General features: G+C 27.1%; 4 protein-coding genes across 7 annotated transcripts; 2 read left to right on the forward strand and 2 right to left on the reverse strand.

Moving 5' to 3' along the window:
• The first annotated feature begins 310 nt into the window (after positions 1-310).
• Positions 311-3,334, forward strand: LOC141527278 (uncharacterized). Of its 4 annotated transcripts, none has more exons than XM_074242686.1 (4): positions 311-385; positions 572-1,325; positions 1,671-1,833; positions 1,976-3,334. In XM_074242686.1, the coding sequence occupies exons 2-4, from the start codon at positions 996-998 to the stop codon at positions 2,047-2,049; spliced, it is 567 nt and encodes a 188-aa protein (XP_074098787.1). In that variant the 5' UTR covers positions 311-385; positions 572-995; the 3' UTR covers positions 2,050-3,334. The 4 variants fall into 4 exon arrangements, 3 of the variants coding, with proteins under 3 accessions (XP_074098787.1, XP_074098790.1, XP_074098788.1); XM_074242687.1 differs by lacking the exon at positions 311-385 and having other exon boundaries at positions 469-1,325; positions 1,976-2,059; positions 3,239-3,334; XR_012479166.1 differs by lacking the exon at positions 311-385 and having other exon boundaries at positions 472-1,325; positions 1,976-2,247; positions 3,239-3,334.
• A 772-nt stretch (positions 3,335-4,106) lies between these two features.
• On the reverse strand, positions 4,107-7,373 carry Rpn5 (regulatory particle non-ATPase 5). The gene is made up of 6 exons (XM_074242655.1): positions 7,158-7,373; positions 6,615-6,810; positions 6,297-6,533; positions 5,620-5,906; positions 5,163-5,544; positions 4,107-4,542 (listed from the first exon to the last, which is right to left on the reverse strand). Exons 2-6 carry the CDS (start codon positions 6,777-6,779, stop codon positions 4,252-4,254), a joined length of 1,362 nt encoding a protein of 453 aa, XP_074098756.1. The 5' UTR covers positions 6,780-6,810; positions 7,158-7,373; the 3' UTR covers positions 4,107-4,251.
• A 6,410-nt stretch (positions 7,374-13,783) lies between these two features.
• Positions 13,784-15,038, forward strand: Atg12 (Autophagy-related 12). The gene is made up of 3 exons (XM_074242692.1): positions 13,784-14,129; positions 14,623-14,759; positions 14,848-15,038. Exons 1-3 carry the CDS (start codon positions 13,949-13,951, stop codon positions 14,968-14,970), a joined length of 441 nt encoding a protein of 146 aa, XP_074098793.1. The 5' UTR covers positions 13,784-13,948; the 3' UTR covers positions 14,971-15,038.
• Positions 15,011-19,369, reverse strand: LOC141527248 (cilia- and flagella-associated protein 52). Its single transcript, XM_074242625.1, has 11 exons — positions 19,185-19,369; positions 18,897-19,096; positions 18,031-18,208; positions 17,690-17,939; positions 17,352-17,628; positions 17,113-17,285; positions 16,899-17,047; positions 16,541-16,686; positions 16,305-16,456; positions 15,690-16,234; positions 15,011-15,407 (listed from the first exon to the last, which is right to left on the reverse strand). The coding sequence occupies exons 1-11, from the start codon at positions 19,228-19,230 to the stop codon at positions 15,055-15,057; spliced, it is 2,469 nt and encodes an 822-aa protein (XP_074098726.1). The 5' UTR covers positions 19,231-19,369; the 3' UTR covers positions 15,011-15,054.
• Positions 19,370-25,347: the final 5,978 nt, after the last annotated feature.

The following is a 25,347-nucleotide window of genomic DNA, read 5'->3' on the forward strand; positions in this document are numbered from 1 at the left end:
TTTGTGACTTCACTTCTCCCCGAGATCTGTAACTATTCACTCCGTCTCTCCGATTTCTAAATAAACATCAACATAAAGTTCAATTGAACTCTTATCATTTAAAAATCATACCTTACCACACAATCTCAATCAGTAATTCTTTAGTATATTTCAAATTAAATTATAAAATAAAATCCCGCGTGACAATAAACAACCCACTTGTCCACGAGGTGTCATCATCAGCGAATCTAGTAACCTCGCAGGACATAACACATCTTATTATTGTCATCATATAGGTTACTTTACATTAATAATAATAATTATAAACAATTACAACAATTACTGCTGGTTTAAGACTGTGCGTACACCCGACTTGAACAATAAAGAAACAACGAGTTAAAATACAGTACATACGTATAAAAAAAAAAAAATATATATATATATATATATATATATATATATATATATATATATATATATATATCTACAGCAAGAACCCTGAAGACTTGACTGTTGAATATTTAAAGATACCGCAGCTAACCCAACAGCTAACAGCCGACATTGACTAAATAAATGTTCTGTGTGTTAGTAGCAGCCAACAGCGATAATCCAAGTTTAGTTGTACCGAGGACTGAGGAATAATGATAATGTCGTCGCCAGTACGACCCGGAATTTTTTTCCAACATCTTGCCAGCCAAATTACAATTAATTACAATTAATTATCATTATATTTTCATTGTATTTAATAACACTGCTGATAGCTGTGATTGTCTATCAATTATCAACGTAAATATAAATATAAATATATTTATTAAGTAGTATTGTTAATTTTTTGTTTATTTGGTTGGTTGATTTTTAAATTACTCAAGGATCTGAGATAGCTAAGTAGCACAAATAAATAAATAATTAAATAAATATATAAAACTATTTAAAGATTAGTTAAAGTTTTAATCAACTTAAATTAAAACCTTAACAATTGGTGTTGGTATGAATCATATGGCTTTAGAAGCAGGAACATGGCCACGGTTTTTGAGAGTCCATTTCTTTCAAACAGACTTAGGCAAATTGAAGAACGTTACGAGGAGCCAGCAACATTTGGCAGATGTGATTGCACAAGTTATAGTTATCTAGCTCTCAGCGTTATATTATTTACAATTGGTACTGCTGTTACTATTTTATCACTCGGTGATGCTGTTGATGGTCAGATATTTTCAAACCTTGGTCACATGTGGCTTGTGGGACCTATTTTTATTTGCTCCGGTCTGATGGTTGCCGTTAAATGTATTCTTTATTTGAGAAGAAAGTCCGTCATACAAATGATTATCCATCAGCGCCAATTATTTCGAGTACGTTTTGTTTTAAATACTTATTTTTATCACTCTATAATTAACAAAATCATTATTGTATTAATTTATTATCATTTACTTTATGACACTAAAGTTGACAGATGTAAAAATTTTTTTAAATATCTATAGCAATTAAATTATTATAGAAAAAAAATGTTATCAAAAATTTTCACATGTAAAAATTAATAAAAATTACAAGTGAAAATTTTTAGAAGCATTTTTTTATTGTAATTAATTTATTAAAAAATTTTTTAAATTAACAGCTGATTGCTAACTTCAATATTATTTTACTTTAACAATATTGAGTCAAGCTCATATTTCGTGTATTTGATGGCTTTAATTTAGCGTTTGCAGGAATTAGCGAGTGCACAAGGAGTCGGTGGATCGGGAGCTGGGACACCTGGCCCGCCGCCTTATGATTCAATAGCCCAAGGACAAGGACCAAGTGAACTGCCACCGCCAACTTATGCTGAAGCTGTTGCACTCTTGCATCAAAATGAAATTCACGGTACTAATATTTCTTCTTTTCCTTTTTTATTTTCAGTTTGTTAATAAATATTTATCTAACCTTGGTAACCGCTTTTATTTATCTATTTATTTGATAGTGATTTATTGACTGATTGATTACATTAATAAAAAATTTATTTCAGGTGCAAAATTCTCGAGTGATACACAAGCAGACAGTGGTCTTTTATCAGTGGGAACAACTCGAGCCAAACCTTAAATGCTTCCAAGTAATTTTATATTTGTTGTCATAATAATTACAACTAATATTATTTTATTATCTACACGTACATAACGTATAGTACGACGACTGAAAATTATAATTACAAACATAAAAATAAATATTTCTTTACACCGCGATTAATTTGAGCGTAAACCAATATCCGGATATATTTAATTAATATCAGGTCATTAATCGGTACGTTATAATATTATCTTCTTTTTCTTATTATTTGTCAATGCCAGTTTTTTATTACATTTTTTTTCCTTGAATAAAATAAATGGCTACAAGCATTTTCATTAATAAGCTTAGTCGCATTCAAGCTTCACAGTAGTGCAGTCTGTGACATAGTACTTACAGCTATTAATTGTCATTTTAAGGGGCACAACTAGTGTGACTAAAAAAAAAACGATTTTTGGAAATTAAAAAAAAAAAAAAAAAAAAACTACGGTATCAATTATTTTGAAATTGTAAGGGTATATTTATGAGGCAAAGAAAATTATTTATAATTTTTCAGAGTTTCTAAAGATGAAATTTTTAAATAAAATTTCCTTGCTATAATTTGTTTGTTAAAAAAATTCTATAAATTATTAGATGTCTCTCAATTTCAGTACCATGTGTATTTATACATATTTTAAGAATACACAGTAAAATTAAAAAAAAAAAATAGAATATTTTTCAAAAATTGACTATGTGGAGACGTTTTTTAAAAAAAAGTTGAATTTTACCCAAAATTTTGGTCGTTTTTGGCCTGCCAAAATTCGATTTTAAATCAGATCACAAAATTGAAGGGTCATCGTATAGAGAACTATATACAGAACATGCAGAAAAAAATTTGGTAGTGATCGGATCATTTATCCTCGAGTAATCACTGCAGCAAACTCGAAAAATGCTGTTTCGAGAAAAACGCGCTTAAAGATAAAATGATCTTATTCTAACTGCCGATCGGCTACTCTTTAAATGGCTGTAACTCAAAAACTATTTGAGATATCGATTAAAAATTTTAGTATGTTATATTCAAAGGCATAGCCTATCGAAATATGAAAAAAAAATCGATTTTTAAAATATTTCACACTAGTTGTGCCCTTTAATTCAGCTGAAAAATTTAGTTACTTATTTTGAAGTTAAATTTTAAATTTCCATAAATACTTTTTAATATTTTTTTTAAGTTATTGTAAATTACAATTAGGTACAGAAGGTTTGTATTTAACATTCCTCGTACAGATGTGGTTACTAATAGAGCTGTGATGGAGTCTGTCGGCGCTAAGTTTCATTATTTTAAAAATTTTTGAGACTTAATAATGTGTTTAAGTCTTTTAATAAAAAATAACACATGCAAAAATTTTCAACAGCAGACGATCGGATTTTTTTAAAACAGAATACCGAGCACATATTAATTAAGTAATTAATTAAATATATAATAGTAATAAATCAATAAATTGGATAGAATTTTTGTACAGTTTACTATAGTTGTCAAGAGATAATCAAAAGATAATATTTTTATATTGTAAATGGTCGCAATGGTAAGACTGCATTTGCCTTTACTATAATAGTGACGTATAATTACCAACTTTTAATTAAAATTGTCTTGATGATACACGGAATTGATTTTTTATCTTTTGAATTTTTCTATAAAATTTTCATCGAATTATTACGATGTTTAATTATAAAGAAAAAAAAATTAATTAATTGGCCAGTATTAATTGGAATTCATTGAAGCATTTAGATAAGTTAAACATAAGATTAAAATTGACAATTTCTTAAGAAAAAAAAATATCGAAAAAAATGAATTTTTTATATATGTATATCATTTATTTAAATTTAAATTACTTGTATTTAACATAGACTTTTAAAAAGTAAATATTGTATAATGAGTGTCGAATAATTAAATTTTAATTTTGAACAAATGTTAATTTAAAAAATTTAAAAATAACACTTTTTTAAGTTTAAGGCATCACGTAATGCAAAAAAATGAAATTAACGGTTTTTATAATCATTACTATTGCAATTAATTTTGATGTTTCTTGTAAATAGATTATAATTAAATAAATGGTATTATGCGGATAAAATTATTGTTATTTTCTTTTTATTATACATTTATTATTAATGTTTATCATTAAATACCTAGTATTAATGTAGAAATATTGAACTTATTTAAAATCAATAATGAAAAAAATAATAGTATTGTATAACAAAAAGTGTTCACGCATTGGCAACTGCAAGCATCTCTTCTTGATGTATGAGATGCGTTGTGTGGTTGAGCAGACTCATTAGTTTATTCAAAGACGCAGCCCAGGCGTCAAGAACAGCAGCAGGTTCCTGAGTACCAGTAAAACGCACCACTCCAGCTGGTCTATCCGTACGGGCACTTATTACGCCAGTTTCAACTAACTTGCACAGACAAGTCTCAGTCTCTTCAATAGGCAAGTCCAGTAACTCGGCCATCCGGGTCAAAGTTATTTTAGTATAGTACTTGGCCATTATTCTTATGTTCTGCAATAAAGATGTACATTTATTTTAAATATCGATTAATTAATGCCTTTAACAATTTCTACAAAACTGATAACAGCCTTGATGTCTATCAGATAAACAATGTTAATTGTTTCTCGAAACTATACTTATCAAATAGAGACTGAACCAGAGCATTTTATATTTCTCGAGAACTACTCAACCGATCTTGATGAAATTTTAGACAGGTCTTGAACGAAATTTTTTTTTTTTTTTTTTTTTTTTTTTTTAATTAAAAATACTTAAAAAAATGCCGCGAAATTTTAACCAAATTTTTAATTTTTTTGTAAAAACCTTTGACAAAAATCCAATTTTCATTTTTTTCCTTCGTTCAAGACCTAGCTTGAAGTTTTTTTTTTTTTTTTTTATATCAGTAATCCCTTATTAAACATGTATCTTCAAGACAGTAAAAAGTTTGAATAAAATATTTCATTTTTTCTATTAAAAAAAAATTCTTGAAAATAGGCCATTTTTTCCCAGAGGAAACCCATGTAATCCCTTAATGACTTTTTTGCTGTAGGGTTTAGTGTATTGTTTAAAATAAAATATAATTGATATGATAAGTCAATAAAAATAAACAAATGGTGGATCTGTTGAAAACTTACATGTTCGACGACACGGTTTCGTAATTCAGTCCATCGTTTTTGACCTTCTTCCGTGGATGCAGTAAAAACTTCCGTAGTTCGTAACTCTTGCTCGTAAATGTCACAGAGTCCGGACCACTTGATAAGCTCAGGATTTACGAACAGTCGCAGCAGCTCTTTGTAAGTAGGTATCTCGTCAATTAATTTGTCAGCGAGTAACCTGTGGGTTAAATCTGCTTGTTCCGGCTCGTGAGGAGCCAAAACCAAGTACAAAACAGCACGTGAAAGGGCGATGTGCCGTTTCTCTGAGTCGTTTTTTACCGTCGGGGTTTCCAAGATCGCACGGTTGTGACGACAGAGCTCCAAATACCACCCTTCGTGCTTTGCCAGCTCCATCATTAGTCTGAAATAATAATAAAGTTATTAATTATTTATTCAATAGATATTTTTATATTAAATTTTATGCTAAATATCTTACTCATAGTATTTCAATTTGAGTGCCTGAGTCTCTTCATTGTTCTCATCTTCAAAAAACTTGATACTTATTTTCTTAGCGATTATCTGCGTGCGAACAAAGTCTTGTTTTGCTAAACAGAGACGCATTTGTTCGAGTATCAAAGCTGCTTTTTCGCGTTTAGCCATGCTGCCGTAAGTTTCTATTTGAAGCTCCAACATTATTGATGCTGCGCCGGTGATATCATTGTCTTCTTCTTTCAATTTAGCAAGACGATGAATCAAGCGAGCACGTTCTACTTCAACGTAAATCTAAAAGAAAAATAATCATTTAAATCAATACTTTGGTTTTCAAAAAGTACAATTGAATTTTGAGCATTTCTTTATAATTTAGTATAATCTGGATTATATTTAATGTTATCTGAAATTTTTTTTCACTACAGATTACACTGAGTATACTTCATAAAATTAAAGTTAGCCGACATTGGTAATTTTTTGAGTTTTTTTTTTTAATTATTAAATTAAAACTGAATAATATTTTCAAAAAATTGCACTTATAGTTTTTAAAGTTTTTTAAAATTAAATTTTTTTTTTAATTTTTTTGTAAAAATTTTTTTAATGAAAAAAATTCTAAAAATTTTTAAATGTCGGCTAACTTAATTTTCATGATATTTAAATTAAATAATAAATAAATAAATTTACCTTTCCCGCTGTTACGGATGTCAGAGTTTCAATAAGTTTAATCTCCGTCTGTTTATCAGGAGTTTTATCAATGTAAGTCGAGCACTCTTGGACCATCTTCGTGACTGCTTGCTTCAATTGGGAACGTCTTTTTGATAACAGGACTATATGTTCATTCAAGGCCGCCCAATTTTTAGCTTCAAAACAAATTTCTACTATCGCAACTAGCACTCGTGACGTGGAAATCATATCAGCACCCTATTGATCCACAAATAAATTAATAATTAATTTGTGTCTTGATAAATTAACAAATGTTCATAAGATATTTTTTCAACTTACTGTTCGGGTCAATTTTTCCAAGACCAAAAGTTGGTCAAGTGCATCATGGAGTTTTCCTTCTTGCGCTAATTTTTTACACTCGGGAATTTTAACATCACAGTTACTGCTGTAATCAACTTCCATCTTAACGATCCTTCCAGAGTCTGTAGTCGTTGGTTCAGTCATTTTAAATATTTTTATTCTGATATTCTGCTTCCTATAAAACGAATACAAAAATTACTTAGCAGTGTTATTTATCAACTCCATGTTTGACAAGATCATTACAGTGCACTTTTTCTATTTTCAGAAACACAAACAATTTATTTTTCTATTTAATTTAGAAGTAAATAAATAAAAATGTTAAAATTTTTAGTCTAATATCAACTGTGAGTGCTTTCATAAATATTTATAAGTTGATTAATTACGAGAATGTAATTAATAAATAATAAATAGTTAGAGGTTAGATTAACAATGAGACGCCGCTTATTCATCAGATATACTGAAATAAAATCTGGATTTTTTAATTAGTATTTTAAAATTTATTCAATTGAAAAAAATACTTACAATAAAGAATAGTTTCACGATTAACAGTGAAATTTTGTTGATGACAGTATAAAAATTTTTTAGAGTAAAATTTTTTTTTAGGAAGTAGCTAAAGGTTCGGAAACTTTTTTGGTAATCTAGACGTATAAGCACGGCACTGTGTAACTAGCGGTTGCGCATATACAATAAGAGACAATAATTTATGCCTGCTCGTGTTGCTTTGGTATCGATGAAAGTTTGGATTTATGAAAATTTGTCCAAATAAATATGAAAGTTTGTAAAATTGCTGATGAATATAAATGAATAAAAGCACAGAAAAATTTACGTATAATTGTATATAAATAAAAATGATTCTATGCAAACTAGATCATCTGTTCAATTTTACAGTTGTTCAAATGACCAACTGAACAAATAAAATTCCCTATTTTTAAAAATACGTACAGTTAATAATATGTTTATTTGATTTTAATTCCAAAAGTATAAATGGAAAAATGAACATAACTATAAATGAAAATTTATAAATTTACTAGTTAATAAAAAATATCATTTGAATAAATGATTAATAATACAAGTGTATAAAAAAATAAATGAAACATTCACTTAATGAACTTATGTATTTAAAAAGATAGATCCTTATGTAAAAAAATGGCCATTCGGCAGGCGAAATGGAAGTAGATTTCATGAAAACACTATATTTCTTGAAAAATATCTTTTGAAAATATTTTAAGTGAACAATGCGTAAAAACAGGAAATGTCGTATTGATATCAGCAATACTTCAACGTCCAATTAATATTATAACACAATCCAATCTTTCAAGTAAAAGAATCATGTCAGTTGATTATCGAGAAGATTTTTATTTGTATTTTGATTCAAACTCAAATTATTACATTCCATTAATTAAAAAATCTAAAGCATATGATATTACATTGTTAAGTACTGTCTTACAAATTAATACTTCAAGTTTAATTCATTTAAATGATGACAGAATAAATGTACGTAAATTATTAGAAACAATCAAATTTAATTTTGTAACAATGAAAAAAAAAAGTTTACGTTCAACTAAAATTAAAGTTATTGATAAAAATATTAATCCAAATATTATTGAAACAAATTGTAACAAAAAACAAGCTATCAAGAACAATCAAAAATTCCAAACAATAACTACTGTTGATTTAATTTTAGTTGAAATAGAAAAAAGTAAAACAGTACAAGAAATTGAATCAGTGTTGAATCAAAATGATGATTTAATTTGTAAACTATATTCAGAAGTTTATAAATTAATTGAGAAAAATACAATAGAAAAATTTATTAAACATTCAAATACTCGTAATTATTTAAAGTTTTACCTAAACACTAATAGCTTATCTATTAAGAGTACTGAAATAAATCATATTCTAAATGAAACATTTTAATTAACTAATGTATCTCTTGATAATAATTGTTTATTTCGAACATTTGCTGAGTTAGTATTTTATAATCAAGAAAGGTACATTGATATAAAACTTTTCATTATAAATTTTATTATTTGCCATAAAGGTAAATATGAACCATTAATTAATCGAGGTGCATTTTCTGTTAAAGACGAAAATGGTTTATTTATGATGCATCCAAAATTAGATGACTTTTTACGTATGATATCTCGTAAAGGTGAATGGGGAAATGAAGGTTCAATTTACGCTGTGAGTGATGCTTTAAATATAACCATAATTGTCATTGCGGTAATGAAAGATACACATGAAAAGAGTTGTATTTATAAATATTTACCTAGTATCAGATATACACTAATACCATTCACAATTATAAATGAAGTTAATTGGCATTTCATAGCAGCTCATAGGAAACTTGAGTCATCCACGTTTAACGGGAAAACATGGCAAGATATTCATATAGTTGAAATAAAAATTGATTCAAGTATAAGTTCTAATTACAGTAGACCACAGTACAAACCAGATCACGAAGGAATTGATTCTAATACTTTCAACTCAACCATTGATTCTATTGATATTGTAGTTGAAAGATTGAGTAAGCAAGAAATATCTAAGAGTATTGTTAAAAGTTTTACACATGAGGCACAACAAATTGTAAATAAAATACATTGTTGTAAATCTTTAAGTGACATCTTGAATATTATTGAGAATAACCGAAATTTGATTTTACAAATTTATGACAACGTAAAGAATAAATTTGAAATTTACGCGAAAAACTTAAATCACGATAAGAATTTGATTCGAAAAAGGAAAGTGGTTGAAGCAAGATTCCCCAATTTAATTTTAAATAATTTCTTTGTTGATAACGTTAACGGTGATGGAAACTGCTTGTTTCGAACATTTGCTGAAATTATTTTAAATGACGAAGAAAGATTTTATGAAATTAAAATATTTGTCATTTATCAATTAGAAATTAATTTAAATTTTTATGAAAAATTATGTACATCAGGAGAAATTGAAATTAGAACTAGTAATAGAACAGAAGATATATTAGAAAGCCCGAGAATAGACGATTTTTTCAGAATGATTACTTCTAACGAGATTTGGGGTAACAAAGGAACTTTATTTGCAATAAGTCATGGCTTACAAACTAAAATCTTTTCATTTTGTATTAACGGTATTTGTCAAAAACTCATTAGTCTTATAACAATAAATCTTTCTACAATTAATACATCGAAAATATTAACAATAATTTGGTTAGATCAAAATCATTATCTTGTTTGTCAGTATAAAAATAAAACTATCAGTTTTGATCAGTTTATTGACTATATTCGAGAAAACGAAAATTTAATTTTTATTGATCATAATATGGAAAACTTACAACAGAGATGGTTTTCTTAATGAAATTTATGAAAATAACTTAGATAATATCGATTTTTATTATTGAATTATAAGTGTCTTATCTCGATGATTATATAAACGACTTCAAATATAAGATCTAGAAATTATATAAACTACTTCAAATACAAGACAAGAAAAAAAAAAATAAATGAAAAAAAATAAAAAAAAATGAATGAAAAAGACAAGGATATTAGGGATGGCTGAAGTGGGGCAAAATTAATTGTTTTCTTATCTGACCAATTACATACATTTATAACAATAAATGTGGGTCGTCTAATAGTCATAACTTCAAATCATAATAATCCCAAAAATGAAAAACTGATGAATCATTTTCTAAATTTTACGTAATTAATTTGTCAAATATTGATTAAAATATTCAGAAATCCGTTTTGCTCCCTTCGCTCATTTCTTCGTGGTAAAGGCCTAAAGGGGACCCGCCACATAAAAGAAAGGGCACGCATCACAACACAGTACCTCATGGGTGATGTGGAAATCTGTGTAATACATGAATAACTAACTGACTAACGTCTATTATCTTCAGATGTACGAAAAACATTTTCAAAACGACTGCAATAGTAAAATTTCATTAAAATTATACTGAAAGAGTATAATTTTTTAGTCTAGAAAAATATATAGGTACGTATATTGAAGCTTATTTTCTCAGCTTTCAGATGCATTTTACCGAATTCGATAATCTCGAAGCATTCAAAAGTTATTTGGGGGAGAAGCAGTGAAAATATGCGAATTTTGATTTTTCAAAATTTTAAAATCTTGTAATTTCGAAAATACTCATCCGATTAAGCTCATATTCGAACTTGACCTTTGTTTTGAGCCAAAAAATGAATATGTAGAGTTTTATAACGATCGGTTAAAAATTGTAGACGTCATCGTGCCGACAAGCCCGCGTTATATCCCATATATATATATATATATATATATATATATATATATATATATATATATATATATATATATATATATATATATATACATATATACATACATATATAAACTTTTGAACTGTATATATTTTCTGATTCAGCTCGTCGAGCTGAGTACGGAGGTAGCAAAATTTTTCGAAAGTTCCGACATGATGACAAATACAATAGTTAGATTTCTATGAAATCTACTAAAAACTATTATAATAATTTGAACAAATGAAATTGCGGATAAATAATGGTAATGAATAAATGTAGAAATGATTTTATGAATAAATGACATTATGATCATTAGTATTTTTGAGGTTGTGTATAAATAAACATTTGAAAATATGATGATCGGTACAAATGAAAGTTGTCCGAATGGATATTTGAATAAATGAAATTCTATCAAAATAAATCAATAAAAATGAACATCTGCATTAAAGTTAATCAGTAAAAATGAATATTTGTCCAGAAGTTAAACTGTAAAAATGAATATTTGTCAAGAAGTTAAACTGTCAAAATGAATATCGGTTAAAAAAAAGATTTCCACGAAATGTCTTATAATTCTATAAGCATGTTGCTATCTATTAAGAACGAACTTTATAACATTTCACCCTCAAAGGGCTGTATGTGGATGTTAAAAATTAAGAAAACTTAAAACTTTTAATGTATAATTTTTATAGGTTTAAAACGGATTTTATGAGTATAAATTTTACTCACTGAGAACAGCGCAAGGGCGTTAAATATTAAAAAAAATTAGGAAACCGGTTGACCCTAAAAGCCATCCCTGCAACTTCCCGCTAATTCCATACCCAAGCGCTTAAAATTGCATTTATGATGATTTTCAGCTCTCCGAGCTCAAAAGTCTGATAGACGTTTAATAAAACACCATTTTTTGAATTTTCAAACTGCAATAACTTTTGAATGAATGAAGCGATTGTTACGCGGTTGGCGGCATTCGACGCACTTTTTAAAGCTTTTCCAAAGAATCTTCAAGTCTAAATCGATCGAGCCAGAAATTTTGAAGAAATTTCGAAAAAATACTTTATTCGGTTTTCTTTCGACAACGATAACTCACGAACGGATGAATCGATTGTGACCGGGCTTGCGGTGATCGACTTAGTTTTTTTTATCTTAACACACACACACAAACACACACACACATTGCAATTTTAAGCGCTTCTCAGTAAGTAAAATTTATACTCATAAAATCCGTTTTAAACCTATAAAAATTATACATTAAAAGTTTTAAGTTTTCTTAATTTTTAACATCCACATACAGCCCTTTGAGGGTGAAATGTTATAAAGTTCGTTCTTAATAGATAGCAACATGCTTATAGAATTATAAGACATTTCGTGGAAATCTTTTTTTTAACCGATATTCATTTTGACAGTTTAACTTCTTGACAAATATTCATTTTTACAGTTTAACTTCTGGACAAATATTCATTTTTACTGATTAACTTTAATGCAGATGTTCATTTTTATTGATTTATTTTGATAGAATTTCATTTATTCAAATATCCATTCGGACAACTTTCATTTGTACCGATCATCATATTTTCAAATGTTTATTTATACACAACCTCAAAAATACTAATGATCATAATGTCATTTATTCATAAAATCATTTCTACATTTATTCATTACCATTATTTATCCGCAATTTCATTTGTTCAAATTATTATAATAGTTTTTTTACATAAGGATCTATCTTTTTAAATACATAAGTTCATTAAGTGAATGTTTCATTTATTTTTTTATACACTTGTATTATTAATCATTTATTCAAATGATATTTTTTATTAACTAGTAAATTTATAAATTTTCATTTATAGTTATGTTCATTTTTCCATTTATACTTTTGGAATTAAAATCAAATAAACATATTATTAACTGTACGTATTTTTAAAAATAGGGAATTTTATTTGTTCAGTTGGTCATTTGAACAACTGTAAAATTGAACAGATGATCTAGTTTGCATAGAATCATTTTTATTTATATACAATTATACGTAAATTTTTCTGTGCTTTTATTCATTTATATTCATCAGCAATTTTACAAACTTTCATATTTATTTGGACAAATTTTCATAAATCCAAACTTTTATCGATACCAAAGTAACACGAGCAGACATAAATTATTGTCTCTTATTGTATATACGGCACTGTCGTTATATAAGTATTTTTACGTCATTTGTAAACGACGATTTAAGATTTCAAATTTTTGTGATTTTAAAAATAACACTGAAGTTGACAGTTTTAAATTGACACATTTAAATGACTAAAAAAAAAAATTTAATTAAAAAGTTTCACAAGTGAAAATTAATAAAAATTACAAGTGAAAATTTTTAGAAACATTTTTTTATCGTAATTGGTTTGTTAAAAAAATTTTTTAAATTGACAGCTGACCGCTAACTTCAGTATTATTTTTAAAATCAACTGACATATAGCAATTTTTTTTTAAATTTTTATTATAACTCAATCATAAAAAAAAATACTTTTTAAAAATTTATACTTTTAATTGTTTTTAATTACTAGCTCTGGAATTTTTTTATTAAAATTTTTTCATAGTAATGTAGTTGACAGTTGACTGTTAATTTTTGTAAAATATCATGACACTGAAATTTGCAGACTTGACAATTTTTTGATTTTTATTTTAAAAAAAAACTAGGTCCAGAAAAATGTTTTAAAAAATGTCATATATAATTTTTTAAAGTTTTTAAAGATGAAATTTTTTTAAAAAATTTTTCTTGCTATAATCAACTTGTTAAATATATTCTAAAATTACCAAATGTCTTTTAATTTCAGTATCAAAAAATATTTTCTTGATGAAAAGAATGTTAATTAATTTTTATTAAATCGCTTTTATGTAAACTGACCAACACTAAAATCATTAAATTCGGTAGTTGTTGTCAGAAAAAGGATGGCAATGTTTTGTCAACATAACCTTCTACTTTAGTATTGTCACAACATTGGCTTTATCACAAAAATTTTTTAAAATGAATTTCTGAATGGACTGGTAATGAATTGATTTGACAGTCATAAAAATTTATCAACAATGGGTGATAAAGGAGAAGAAATTTCTTCACAAGAAGCTAGTGAAAATGTTGGAGACAATACATCAAATAATAAACCAACAGCTGAAGAAGCTGAAATGGAATCATTAAAACAAACACTGTCTGATACCAATTTATCAGGAGCTGACGGATCTCAATCTGCACCAAAGGATAAAACAAAAAGTATGTTGATTTTTATTGAAATAATAACAGTTGTCAGTTTGTAGCTATTGATTATTTGTTTAGATTTTGTTTATTGATGCCAAGGCACAGGCTAAATGGCAATTTCTATTACACAGTATGTACAGTTTTTACGAGAAAATATTTTCTGTGAATATATAATATAATATTCCATAAAAATTAATTAAAATAATTTGTATGTAAATAAAGTAAAATCAAATTAAATTTGGAAATTAATATAAAAAAAATAATAATTTAAAACATAGAATTTTAATGTCACCAAATCAGATAATAATTCTGCGAATTGCATTTCTTCATCCTTATTTTAATATTTAATCTTTAATGTACTAAAGTTAAATTTCTTATTTATTAGACGTCGTTTTAATTATCTAGATTTAAAAAGTAATTGAAAACTTCTTTTTTTTAAGACTTACAAGCTACTTGAATTTACAACTTCGTGTTTACAGTCTTAATTTAAAATAACATTTTATTTCAGTTGACATTTTATTGAAAGCTACTGGAAACGCTCCGATAATGAAAAAAAAGAAATGGGCAGTGAGTCCTGAACAGCATATTGGATGGATATCTGAATTTATAAAAAAGTATTTAAAACTTGACGCAAATGAAAGATTGGTAATTTTTTTTTTTAAATTAAATATTTATATAAACAATTATTAACCTTCTATTATATTTAATTAATTAATTACTTTTATTATTGCAGTTTCTGTATATTAACCAGACATTCGCTCCAGCACCTGACCAAACAGTCAAAAATTTATACGACTGCTACGGAACAGATGGAAAATTAATAATTCACTACTGCAAAAGTCAAGCATGGGGTTGAAATAAAAATTTGTTATTTAATATATTTAATCACTAAGCTATTAAAATAAAATGATAATATAAGGATAATTCCAAGTACATCAATTCATTTTTTTCCAGATGTTACAAAGATTAGATTTTTATTAATTGAATTTCGCTGATTAGTTTCTGGAGCTTGAGAATGTCCATCTTGTAAGATACTTTGTACACTGTCTGTTCGTGTCGACGATAATTTTTCTTTGCTGTCTTTACCATGGCAACAATTCTTAAAAGACTTAACAGAACTTGGTGCTGAAGTTTGTTCAGTTTTTGTATTGGAAAGAATTTTAGAATTTTCTGATTTCGAAGAAATATTCTTCTCAGTTTGACTACTTGGTGCTTCTTGATCATCTTTACACTGACAATTGTCTTTGGCTGGTTGAATTGGATCGTATTGACACGATCCATTGCCTTTTTGACCTAAAAATAATTATAGTAGTTATTGTTTATTTTATTACTCGCTTTGACAGATAAGTTTGAATTTGAAGCGTCTTAAAATGAATGCGTGGTTCGATTTTCATTTTCAAAGAATTCAACGCAGTTTTTAAAGCACAAAAATATATACATGGTTTTATTATAATTTTTCGCAGGCTTTAAAGTTATTTTAAAAAAACATAAAAATTCAAATTTTTTTTTTTGGTTTTTTTTTTAAATTAAGTGAAAAATTTTCAATTTTTTTAACGGGAAGTTAAAAATTCATACCTTTATGAACAGCCCGAATACTACCAATAGAAGATACAGATCTGCGGCTTATATTTCCTACATTTTCTTCTCGAGGGTAACTTTGCCGAGAAATCGAACCTTCATGGCTGCTTCTAGATTTCTTAGAGTCACTTTTGACACTTCTGGAGTCCGCGGAATCGTCAAAAGGATTTTTCCAAATGATAACAGCACCATCAGCGCTCGTAGTCACGACATGCATGCTGTTAGAGCTGAACTTACATGCTGTTATGACGGCTGCGTGACCTGTTCCAACGTGAGTGATGTCACCCGTAATATACTCCCAAAATTTAACTAAACAATCATTGCCACCCGTCACAAAATAAGCTCCATCTGGACTGATATCTATGCAGTTTATCGAAGCGATTGTTGATCCTTCAACTTCACGGACTATGGTACCGTCCAATGTCTCCCAGTAGCCGACTTTGCGATCCGTACCACAGGTAAGAACTTGCAGGCCATTGGGGTGGAATTTCGCTGACATGAACATTGTATTACCCATAATTACTTGTTTCCTTGAACAATCTCTGTAAAAAGTTCAAATGAAATATATTCATTAACTATTTCTTAATTTAACATAAAATTTTAAAAACTTACATTATATCCCAGATGACACATGTCCCATCAGTACTTGAGCTTATTACTTCTTCGCCATTGTGAGAAACATGCAATGAAGTAATAGGACCTCGGTGTTCCTTCAAAATTGCTTTTAATCTTTGAACATCTTTGAATAATTGCCACACTCGTACCTTTAAGTGGAATAAGTATGTATCATCTTTTTTTATGAAGAAATTTTAAATGTATGTTACTAAATAAAAGTTTTTGTACAAAACCTGTCCATCACAGCCACCAGTTATTAAAGTCTTTCCATCTCTAGTTATACCAATAGCTGAAACAGCTTTTATATGTGCATTTTCAATTGAAAAATACAAATTACCACTTTGTGGTTTAAATGCTCTAATAATTCCATCGTTCCAAGCTATAATTTTATTGAATATTAATAAAAGATTTTCATTTGATTTCATAAAGCGTTACTTATGTCAAAAGGGGATATAAAAAAATTTTTTTTGACTAGATTATTACTTTTTTGACATGCCCAAATTGATTGAAGAAAAAAATTATTTTTATCTTTCCTTTTGACATAAGTAAAGCAATAATTATTTCAAACAAAAAAACTGATGAATATTTTACCTGATAAAATAAGTTTACCATCATAAAAAAAACAAAGACTGGTACATACAAAATTGGGTACAGTAATTCTCAATAATTCTTTTTGAGATTCTAAATGCCACAGTCGTATGTCATTTTTACTTCCAGTAGCAAATATTTCTGAATAATTACTATAAAAATATATAAATCAATAATTTAATGAAGATAATTTGAAGTAATAAATAAAAATACGTACTGAGGAAAAGCCACGTCATATACAGAGTCAGTGTGACATGTTAAAATGATATTACTTTTTAAATTTGTTGAATGCATTTCATAAATTTCACAGCATGAAGTACTGACAAGGAATGCATTTTTTTCGTACCAAGTAATTGATGTCACTGCACCACGTACGCTTGTTTTTTTTAACTGAAAAAATTCGAGTGTTTTAATAAAAATTTTATCCTCTGCATTGAATTTAAAAAGTAAACTTACAGTGCGTATTTGTGGAGTACTTGGCAATTTGACTAATTGTTTAGTCATCGCACCGGCGGGAATAGGAACGATTTCAATCAATTCAATTGTACCATTACCAGTTCCTACAATTATTTTCTTGTTTGGTAACAAAATTAACTGAGTTACTCCTCCAGAGTATAAATTTCCGACTCCCGTTTTTAATTTTTTTGGATCGTCAGGTATTTTTGAGTAACACCCCACCATTACTGGTGGTGTTGAAGGTTCTAAATTATTCAGATCACTGTCGTAGTTCAACCTATCAATTAATCTAGTTAGTATTTAGATGAAAAAGTATAATATAAATTGAATTGTATTACCGAGTCATTATAATATCTCCTGAAGATGTTCCCCAATAAGCTTCCTGGTCTTTATCATCAATGGCAATACAATTAATACAGCGACGTATTTTTCCTACTTTAATATACGACCCGTGAACTTTCCGTGCATCAGGATCTATTTGCCAAATCCTTAAAGTTCCGTCTCCACCTGTGAGGAAACATCGATCGCGAAGATTTGCTCGAGCAAGTGTCACAGCATTACCTGTTATGTCAGTACTAGCAAATGCTCCTGCAAATTTTTTAAAAATACTTATTTAATTGATGTTTAATTTTAATAAAATGTTGAATTTATTAAACCATGAAAAATTATGAAAACAAACCACATATTGCCATATTTTTATTGATGTCCCAAATAATAATCTTCCCATCATCTCTTCCGCCTAAACTTATTAGATAATTACTTTTACACGTAAAACAGATGTCTTCAACTTTGCCTTTATGGATTTCATAGCTTCCTAGCATATTTTTTTCTTCGTAGTTCCATATAATTACCATGGCCTGAATGATGGTTTTTTTTTAATTTATTTTATAGGAATTTTATGATACTGAAATTAACAGACACTTGACAATTTTTTGATTTGTCTTAAGAAGTAAACTAGTTCTAGAAAATTATTTTAAAAAAAATTTTATTTGAAATTTTTTAGAGCTTTTAAATTGGAAATTTTTCAAATAATTTTTCTTGCTATAATTTATTTGCTAAAAAAATTTTCAGATATCTCTCAATTGCAGTATCATGAATTTGTATTAAATTTAAATATATATATATATATGTTTGCAGAAAAATTTTAAACACTCAAAATTACTTTGTAGAATTTCAATGTTTGGAGTCAAGTATAAAAATTCATGAAAATTAATTTAGCAATTATTTGATAATTTTTTTAATAAATAAATAATGGCAAAAAAAAAAATTATAAAAAAAATTGACATGTAGAAATTTTAATAAATTAAAAATACAATTTTCTTCAAATAATTTTTTTGAAAAAATTTTTTTTTAAAAGACAATTAAAAAATTGCAAAATGACAGCTAAAATTTAATACCATTAAAAATTCCCAAATTAAATTAATTAAAGAATATTTATGCTTGCATAAAACAATGAAATTTTTCAAAATTCGTTTCTCTATTTAAAATTTTTTTTTCTTAAATCAATTTGTTTTTTTAATCGGCGTAATATAAATTTGTCATTACCTTGAATCCTAAGTGAGTAAGTTGCCCGGAAGCAATATATTTACCACATGGAGAAATGCATAGTGTTGTTATGACATTAGTATGACCTGATAAGAAAATTTGTTCACCTGTCTCGATTGTTTTTACAGTGACTTTATTTCCCATTGAATAGATTAGATGATTATTATTAGGATGAAGTTGTAATCCGTGTTTAGTTATGCCTGTTATGGTGCAGAAATAGTTTAAAATAAATATTCATAAATTATAACCAGTAATTTATAATTAAATAATTGGCAATTAGATACTTACCATCAAATCCAATAATTCCTAATACATTAAGTATTTTAATATCCATAATTGTTAAAAGAGTTTTGTATGATTTGCCTGACAACTGAATACCATTTGTAAACAAATTTTTTAATTGCGCGCTTGCGTAAATGATTAGTTTTAAGTTTCCACGTGTGTTATGTCAATGAAGAAAAACTTTTAATGAAACCAATTAAATATCCATACAGAATTATATGAAAACTACTAATTAAAATTAAATAATAAAAATTGTTACAATTCAGGAAAAAATAATTTTATGTTTCTCTTCATAATAAAAAAATCAAAAAATAAATAATAAATTTTATGTAAGAAAAATTTAGTAAAAATATTTAGATTAAAAAATTGAATCTTTAGTAGAAAAAAATAGTTCAACCTAAATGTAATTATATATTTTATCTTAATGATTACATTTATCAAAGAATCTTTTCTTACAAACAAAATAATTTATACCTTAAATATGAATATTTAATTTAAATCAATAAAATTAACATTAATTATACTTTGAGTATCTTTGTTTACTTTTTTATTTCTTACAATAATTACAAAAAAAAAAAAAAAAAAAAAAATAATACTGAAGTCAGCAGACATCTGACAATTTTTTTATCTTTATAAAAAATAAATTATGAAAAAAAAAAGTATATTTCAAAATTTTGCTCTTGTAATTTTTGTCAATACTTTAGTTGCTATAAAAATTAAAAAAATTGACAGATATCTGTTAATTTCAATGAAAATTAATTTAGCAGACATTGAATAATTTTTAGAATTTTTTTAACAAATAAATTATTGCAAAAAAAAATTGAGAAAAAAATTGACATGTAGAAATTTTAAGAAATTGAAAATGCAATTTTTTTAAAAGTAATTTTTCAAAACAAATTTTTTTGTTAAAAAAAAAATTAAAAACTGGCCAAGACTGCTAACTTTAATGTCATTTAATTTCAATATCATAAAAAAATTATTAGATATACTTCTTACATTCAATATCATGATTAACAATTACAACTTTTTTTAAACTTTTATTTCATTAAAAGTTTTTTAAATTACTACTATTATTATGTTTCTATCAGTAAATCAATTCATAAATTTTATTTTTTCTTTAACAAATTTAAATATCACAGAAATAAATCGCAATTATTATACTTCTGACGTTAAAGACAGAATCGACATTATAAGCAACATTATTTTCATAAACAAATATGTACATGATCTAGAAAACTATTATAAATATTAAAACTTTGCAAAATTTGTGAAAATTGATATAACAAGGCAATATTATAAAGTTTTAAAATTAAATATCGCTTGAGGAATCTTTTAAAAATAATCAGTTCCATATTCTCCAATATCTTCTGGACCTAGTAAAGAAATATAAATAAATAATTAACAAAGGTTATTTGCGACTTTTATATAGAATAAATAATACTAAGTTAGAGACCTTAATTTAAATGCTGCATACTTTGTTCAAGATAATTGATAACAATAAAGGTGAATTTTCTACTTCTATCGTTTTAAAGTCCTCACTTTCTATGACTTTCTGAGCATTAATGGCGATGAAACGAAGAACAAACTCATAAAATTGACAAGCGCTTTGACGATCAGCAATTTCCAGATACCGGATTGCATTATTAACAGTTATAGATTTGCATAAAGACTCTTGACACAAAATTTGAAGTGTCTGAAGCTGATACATATCAGCTGCTTCAAAAAGATCTTCAGCATACTGATCAATTTCTGAGACTTGGTCTGTGTAAATAAATTCTAACATTTTGTTCAGAATTTCTGGATCTGTATCAGTAATTTTAATTTTATTTTCTTTCTTCTCTTGCATCTGGTGAGTGAACATCGCGTGAAAAACTGGACTTCGCACAATCAGGAGAGCACAATCAATGAGCTAGAATTTTTTGATTGCCTACAATTAAAGTAATGTCGCTACCGACTTTACTATTAAAGAGAATCTTCAAGTCATCAACCATCGGGCGCTTTGAAGTTTTCAACGGAAGTTCGTTGATTACCGATACATAATTATCGTGAACTGAACCCTGATTAAAAATACTCATTGAAAAGTATTGAAAAAGATGAGAATTGAATACTTTTGAATAAATCCTATCCCACAAGTTTTTCATCTGAACATAAAATTAATACTTTTCAATTATATTGAATCTAAAAATAATATAAGAATTTCTGAACTCTTAAAGAATTGAAAAAGATTCAGATGAATTGATATTTTTAATCTTTTTGAATCCTCTTCAATAACAAAAAAGTTCCGTATTTTCGGGTTACGTGTGGGATTGAAAAAGATTCAAATTAATTGACAGTTTTCAATCTTTTGAATTCTTCTCAATACCAAAATAATTCCACATTTCGAGTTATGAGATGGATTAAGAAAGATTCAAATGGATTAACATTTTCAATCTTTCTGAATCCTTCTCAATACCAAAATAGTTTCTTATTTCAGATCAAGTGTAGGATTGAAAAAAATTAAAATTGATTGAGAGCTTTCAATCTTTCTGAATCCATCTCAATACCAAAATAATTTCTTATTTCAGATCACGCGTAGGATTGAAAAAAATTAAAATTAATTGAGAGTTTTCAATTTTTCTGAATCTTTTTCAATAACAAAATAGTCACTCATTTCGGGTCACATATAAGATTGAAAAAAATTAGAATTAATAAAAATTTTTGAATCTTTCTGAATCCTTCTCAATACCACAATAGTTCTATATTTCTAAGTATGCGTTGACTTCAAATAAATTGATATGAATTCAAATTTGTGAATATTTTTGAATCTTTCTCAATACCAAAATAGTTTTTAATTTTCGATCACGTGTAGGATTGAAAAAAATTAAAATTAATTTAGAGTTGTCAATTTTTCTGAATCTTCTTCAATAACAAAATAGTCACTTATTTCGGGTCACATATAAGATTGAAAAAAATTAAAATTTATTGAAATTTGTGAATCTTTCTGCATCATTCTCAATATTACAATAGTCCTAAATTTCCGACGCGTTGGCTTCAAATTTAATTGATATTAATTCAAATTTGTGAATTTTTTTCAATCTTTCTCCTATTTATAGTTTAATATTTAATAGTTTAGTAGTTTAATAGTTTAATATTTTGGATCACGTGTAGGATTACAAAAAATTTTAATTAATCAGAGTTTTCAATGTTTCTGTTTTTTTTTTTAATTAATTAATTGAAGCCAAAATTTAAATTTTCCAATCTTTTATCTCCTGAAATCAATTGAAATTTTTTTTTGCTTAGAAGCTGTAAAATTTTAATTTCTTATTATCGAATAGAAAGTTTGATCTCTACGTTACAAATTACCTTATCAAATGATAAATCTAAATCACTAAATGAAATGTGAGTTTTTATGTAATAATAAATTTTATTGTTGTATTTTTACAAATTTTTCTTGCATTTACATAATATTAAGTAAAAACGAGTTCATTTTGATTACAAGTTACATTTTTGAATTATTTTTATATACAAAGTTACATCTGGAGTATCACTACTACACTACTGAACTTCAAAGTCATTCGGCTGTTGAGTTAAGTAATTCTGATCTTTCTCATTACATGTCATCGCTTTTATCGATATGTATATCATTTTGCTTTCAATTATGGTTACCGGCATTATTACGGTTTCTTTGGCACGGTCCGTTATTGTCCACAAATGATCACATTGTTCCATCATGTCAACATCCAGAATGCAAGCTTCTACGAAAGCATAGTCATCTTTCATTAAAAATCGTATGATTTGGGCCATTATACCATCTGTCATTTTAATAAATGAATTATTTGTCTTTTTAGCCTGATTATACATCTGACTGTGATACATTTTACCATTGATTAAACATCGACTGTAAAATGAAATAGACCCCGCTGATGATTGATTTACAATATCCATAATTAATGCACCATCTTTACTTTTTAAATACGGTGTTAAATTTAGGCGGTGTGAATTGAATATTTTTACACCGTCGACCGTGTAAATGTATAATTCACGATAATTTTGTGTTCAGTAATTAAATATTACTGCTCTACAGCTAAAAAATTTATGATTATCTCTAATTGTTAAATTTGTGAAAATATTGATAAATTAAATTGTCGATAATAAAAATTTTGACAGAAGCGCGCAACGCACGTTCGATTTTCTAGTACTATAAATTCTTTTATTTTTTCATATATTCTGTATCTACTATAGCATAGTTAACCAGAAATTGTTCTTTTTCTGCGTCATATTTCTTGTTCTTTTAACATCTTCTTCCACTCCGGAATACCAACTTTCTTAATTCCATGTTCTTGCATTAACATTTCCCACAATAATGACTTTTCCCTGTCCTGACTCTTCCTTTCCGTTTTTTAATAGTTATTAATAATTAGTCTAACAATATTTCTTTTCATTTAGGTTTCTTCGAACATTATCTCCGAAATTCAGTGTTTACTCATGGTATGCATGAAAATATCATTTTTAAACACCTTGGCTCTTTGGAACGTTACATTTCAAAATTCATTGCTAAATTTAAAGGCAATACAATTAAAACCAAAACTGAAAAAGCTGTCAAAGAACCAACCCCACCGCTAAGATCAAATCATGATTCTGAAGATGAAGGGGAGATCCAAATTAATAACGGTGTTGATGGAGAAATGGACGATTTGAACGAAGAGCCAGATTCGGAGGACTCGACTGCATTTATTATTGATGAATCATGAAGAATCATGATATTTGTTTACTTTTATTTATTGTTATGCAATACATTATTTAAAAACAAATTTTATTTTTTGTAATACCGCCAATTTTAGTTTTTGCAATAATTTATGTAACATTAGTTGTAAGAAAATATAATTTAAAAAAAAAGAAAATATTTAAATCTGTTGACCTTAGAGGCTATCCCTGCAATTTCCTATTGCTCTTAAGATTCTTATTAAATTTTAGATCTACAGGAACTGTATTTGAAGAATATTAATTTTTTGACAATTATCACTCCCGCACACCTATGTGATAGAGAAATTTCGTAAGATCCTATTAGAGATGATTTTCACATTATAAATAAAAGGTTCCAACAAAACTTTGAGTCCATAAAAACTATTGTTTGGCTATGAAAGATTTTCATAGTAAACGCCCCCAATCCCTTTTGAGGTTGAAATTTGATAAAATTCATTCTTAGCTGAACTTGACATCATACACGATGGTTCTAGACAACAATATATATATATATATATATATATATATATATATATATATATATATATATATATTGGGTTGACTGTGAAGCTGTCATTCTGGGGAGTGTGAGATGCACGGTTCGAATTTTTGGACGAGCAATTTTTTTTATAGCCTTCTGATTTTACCTGACACGTTTATTTTCCACGTATTATGCGGCCTAATTATTTTTTCCGGGGTTTCATTCTTTACAAAAATAAGAATAAATTACAGATCATAAAAGTTTCAATTATATTGAATACTTTTAAATTGTATTTTAGCATTGAAAAGTATTAAAGACATCCAAGAATGAATCTTTTTCAATACTTTTGAATTTCACTTCTTAATTGAAAAGTATTGAAACGATAAAAATTTAGTCCCATTCAATACTTTTGAATTCCATTTTAGAATTAAAAAGTATTAAAGACATCCAAGAATGAATCTTGTTCAATACTTTTTAATTCCATTATAAGATATTAGAAAGTATTCAAATAATTGAAGTTTCAATTCCATTCAATATTTTTCAAAATCTCTGTGTGGATTGAAAAGAATTGAAAAAATTTTCAATACTTTTCAATCAATATTTTTAATCAGGGAAAGCTCGATACAGATAGTACACAAGATATCATTGGAGAAGTAATTTTCTTTATTTTCCAATAATTCATTTATTTTTATAAATTGACTGTAGCCCCATTCTTCTAGACGCCAGAAATTTCTGCTGGATGGCTCTTGAACTGCGCACTTTTCATTGTCTTTATTCAGTATATACACTAAATATTCGACAGTTGTTTCTGGAATTTCGCTGTCGGCCAAGCTTACTTAAGCCCAGTGAAATCCATCCTTTACTTTTTGACTGCTTGCTGGAGTCAACTTTCAATTCCAAAAACCAGGAATCGTTAAATCTGGCGCCTGAAGAAAATCTCGGAGACTCCAAATTCTTATCCGTCTT

The sequence above is a fragment of the Cotesia typhae genome, unplaced genomic scaffold (genome assembly GCF_013202065.1).
Source record: "Cotesia typhae breed Kobodo isofemale line unplaced genomic scaffold, CoteBio_Ctyphae contig_4, whole genome shotgun sequence".
Lineage (NCBI taxonomy): Eukaryota > Metazoa > Arthropoda > Insecta > Hymenoptera > Braconidae > Cotesia > Cotesia typhae.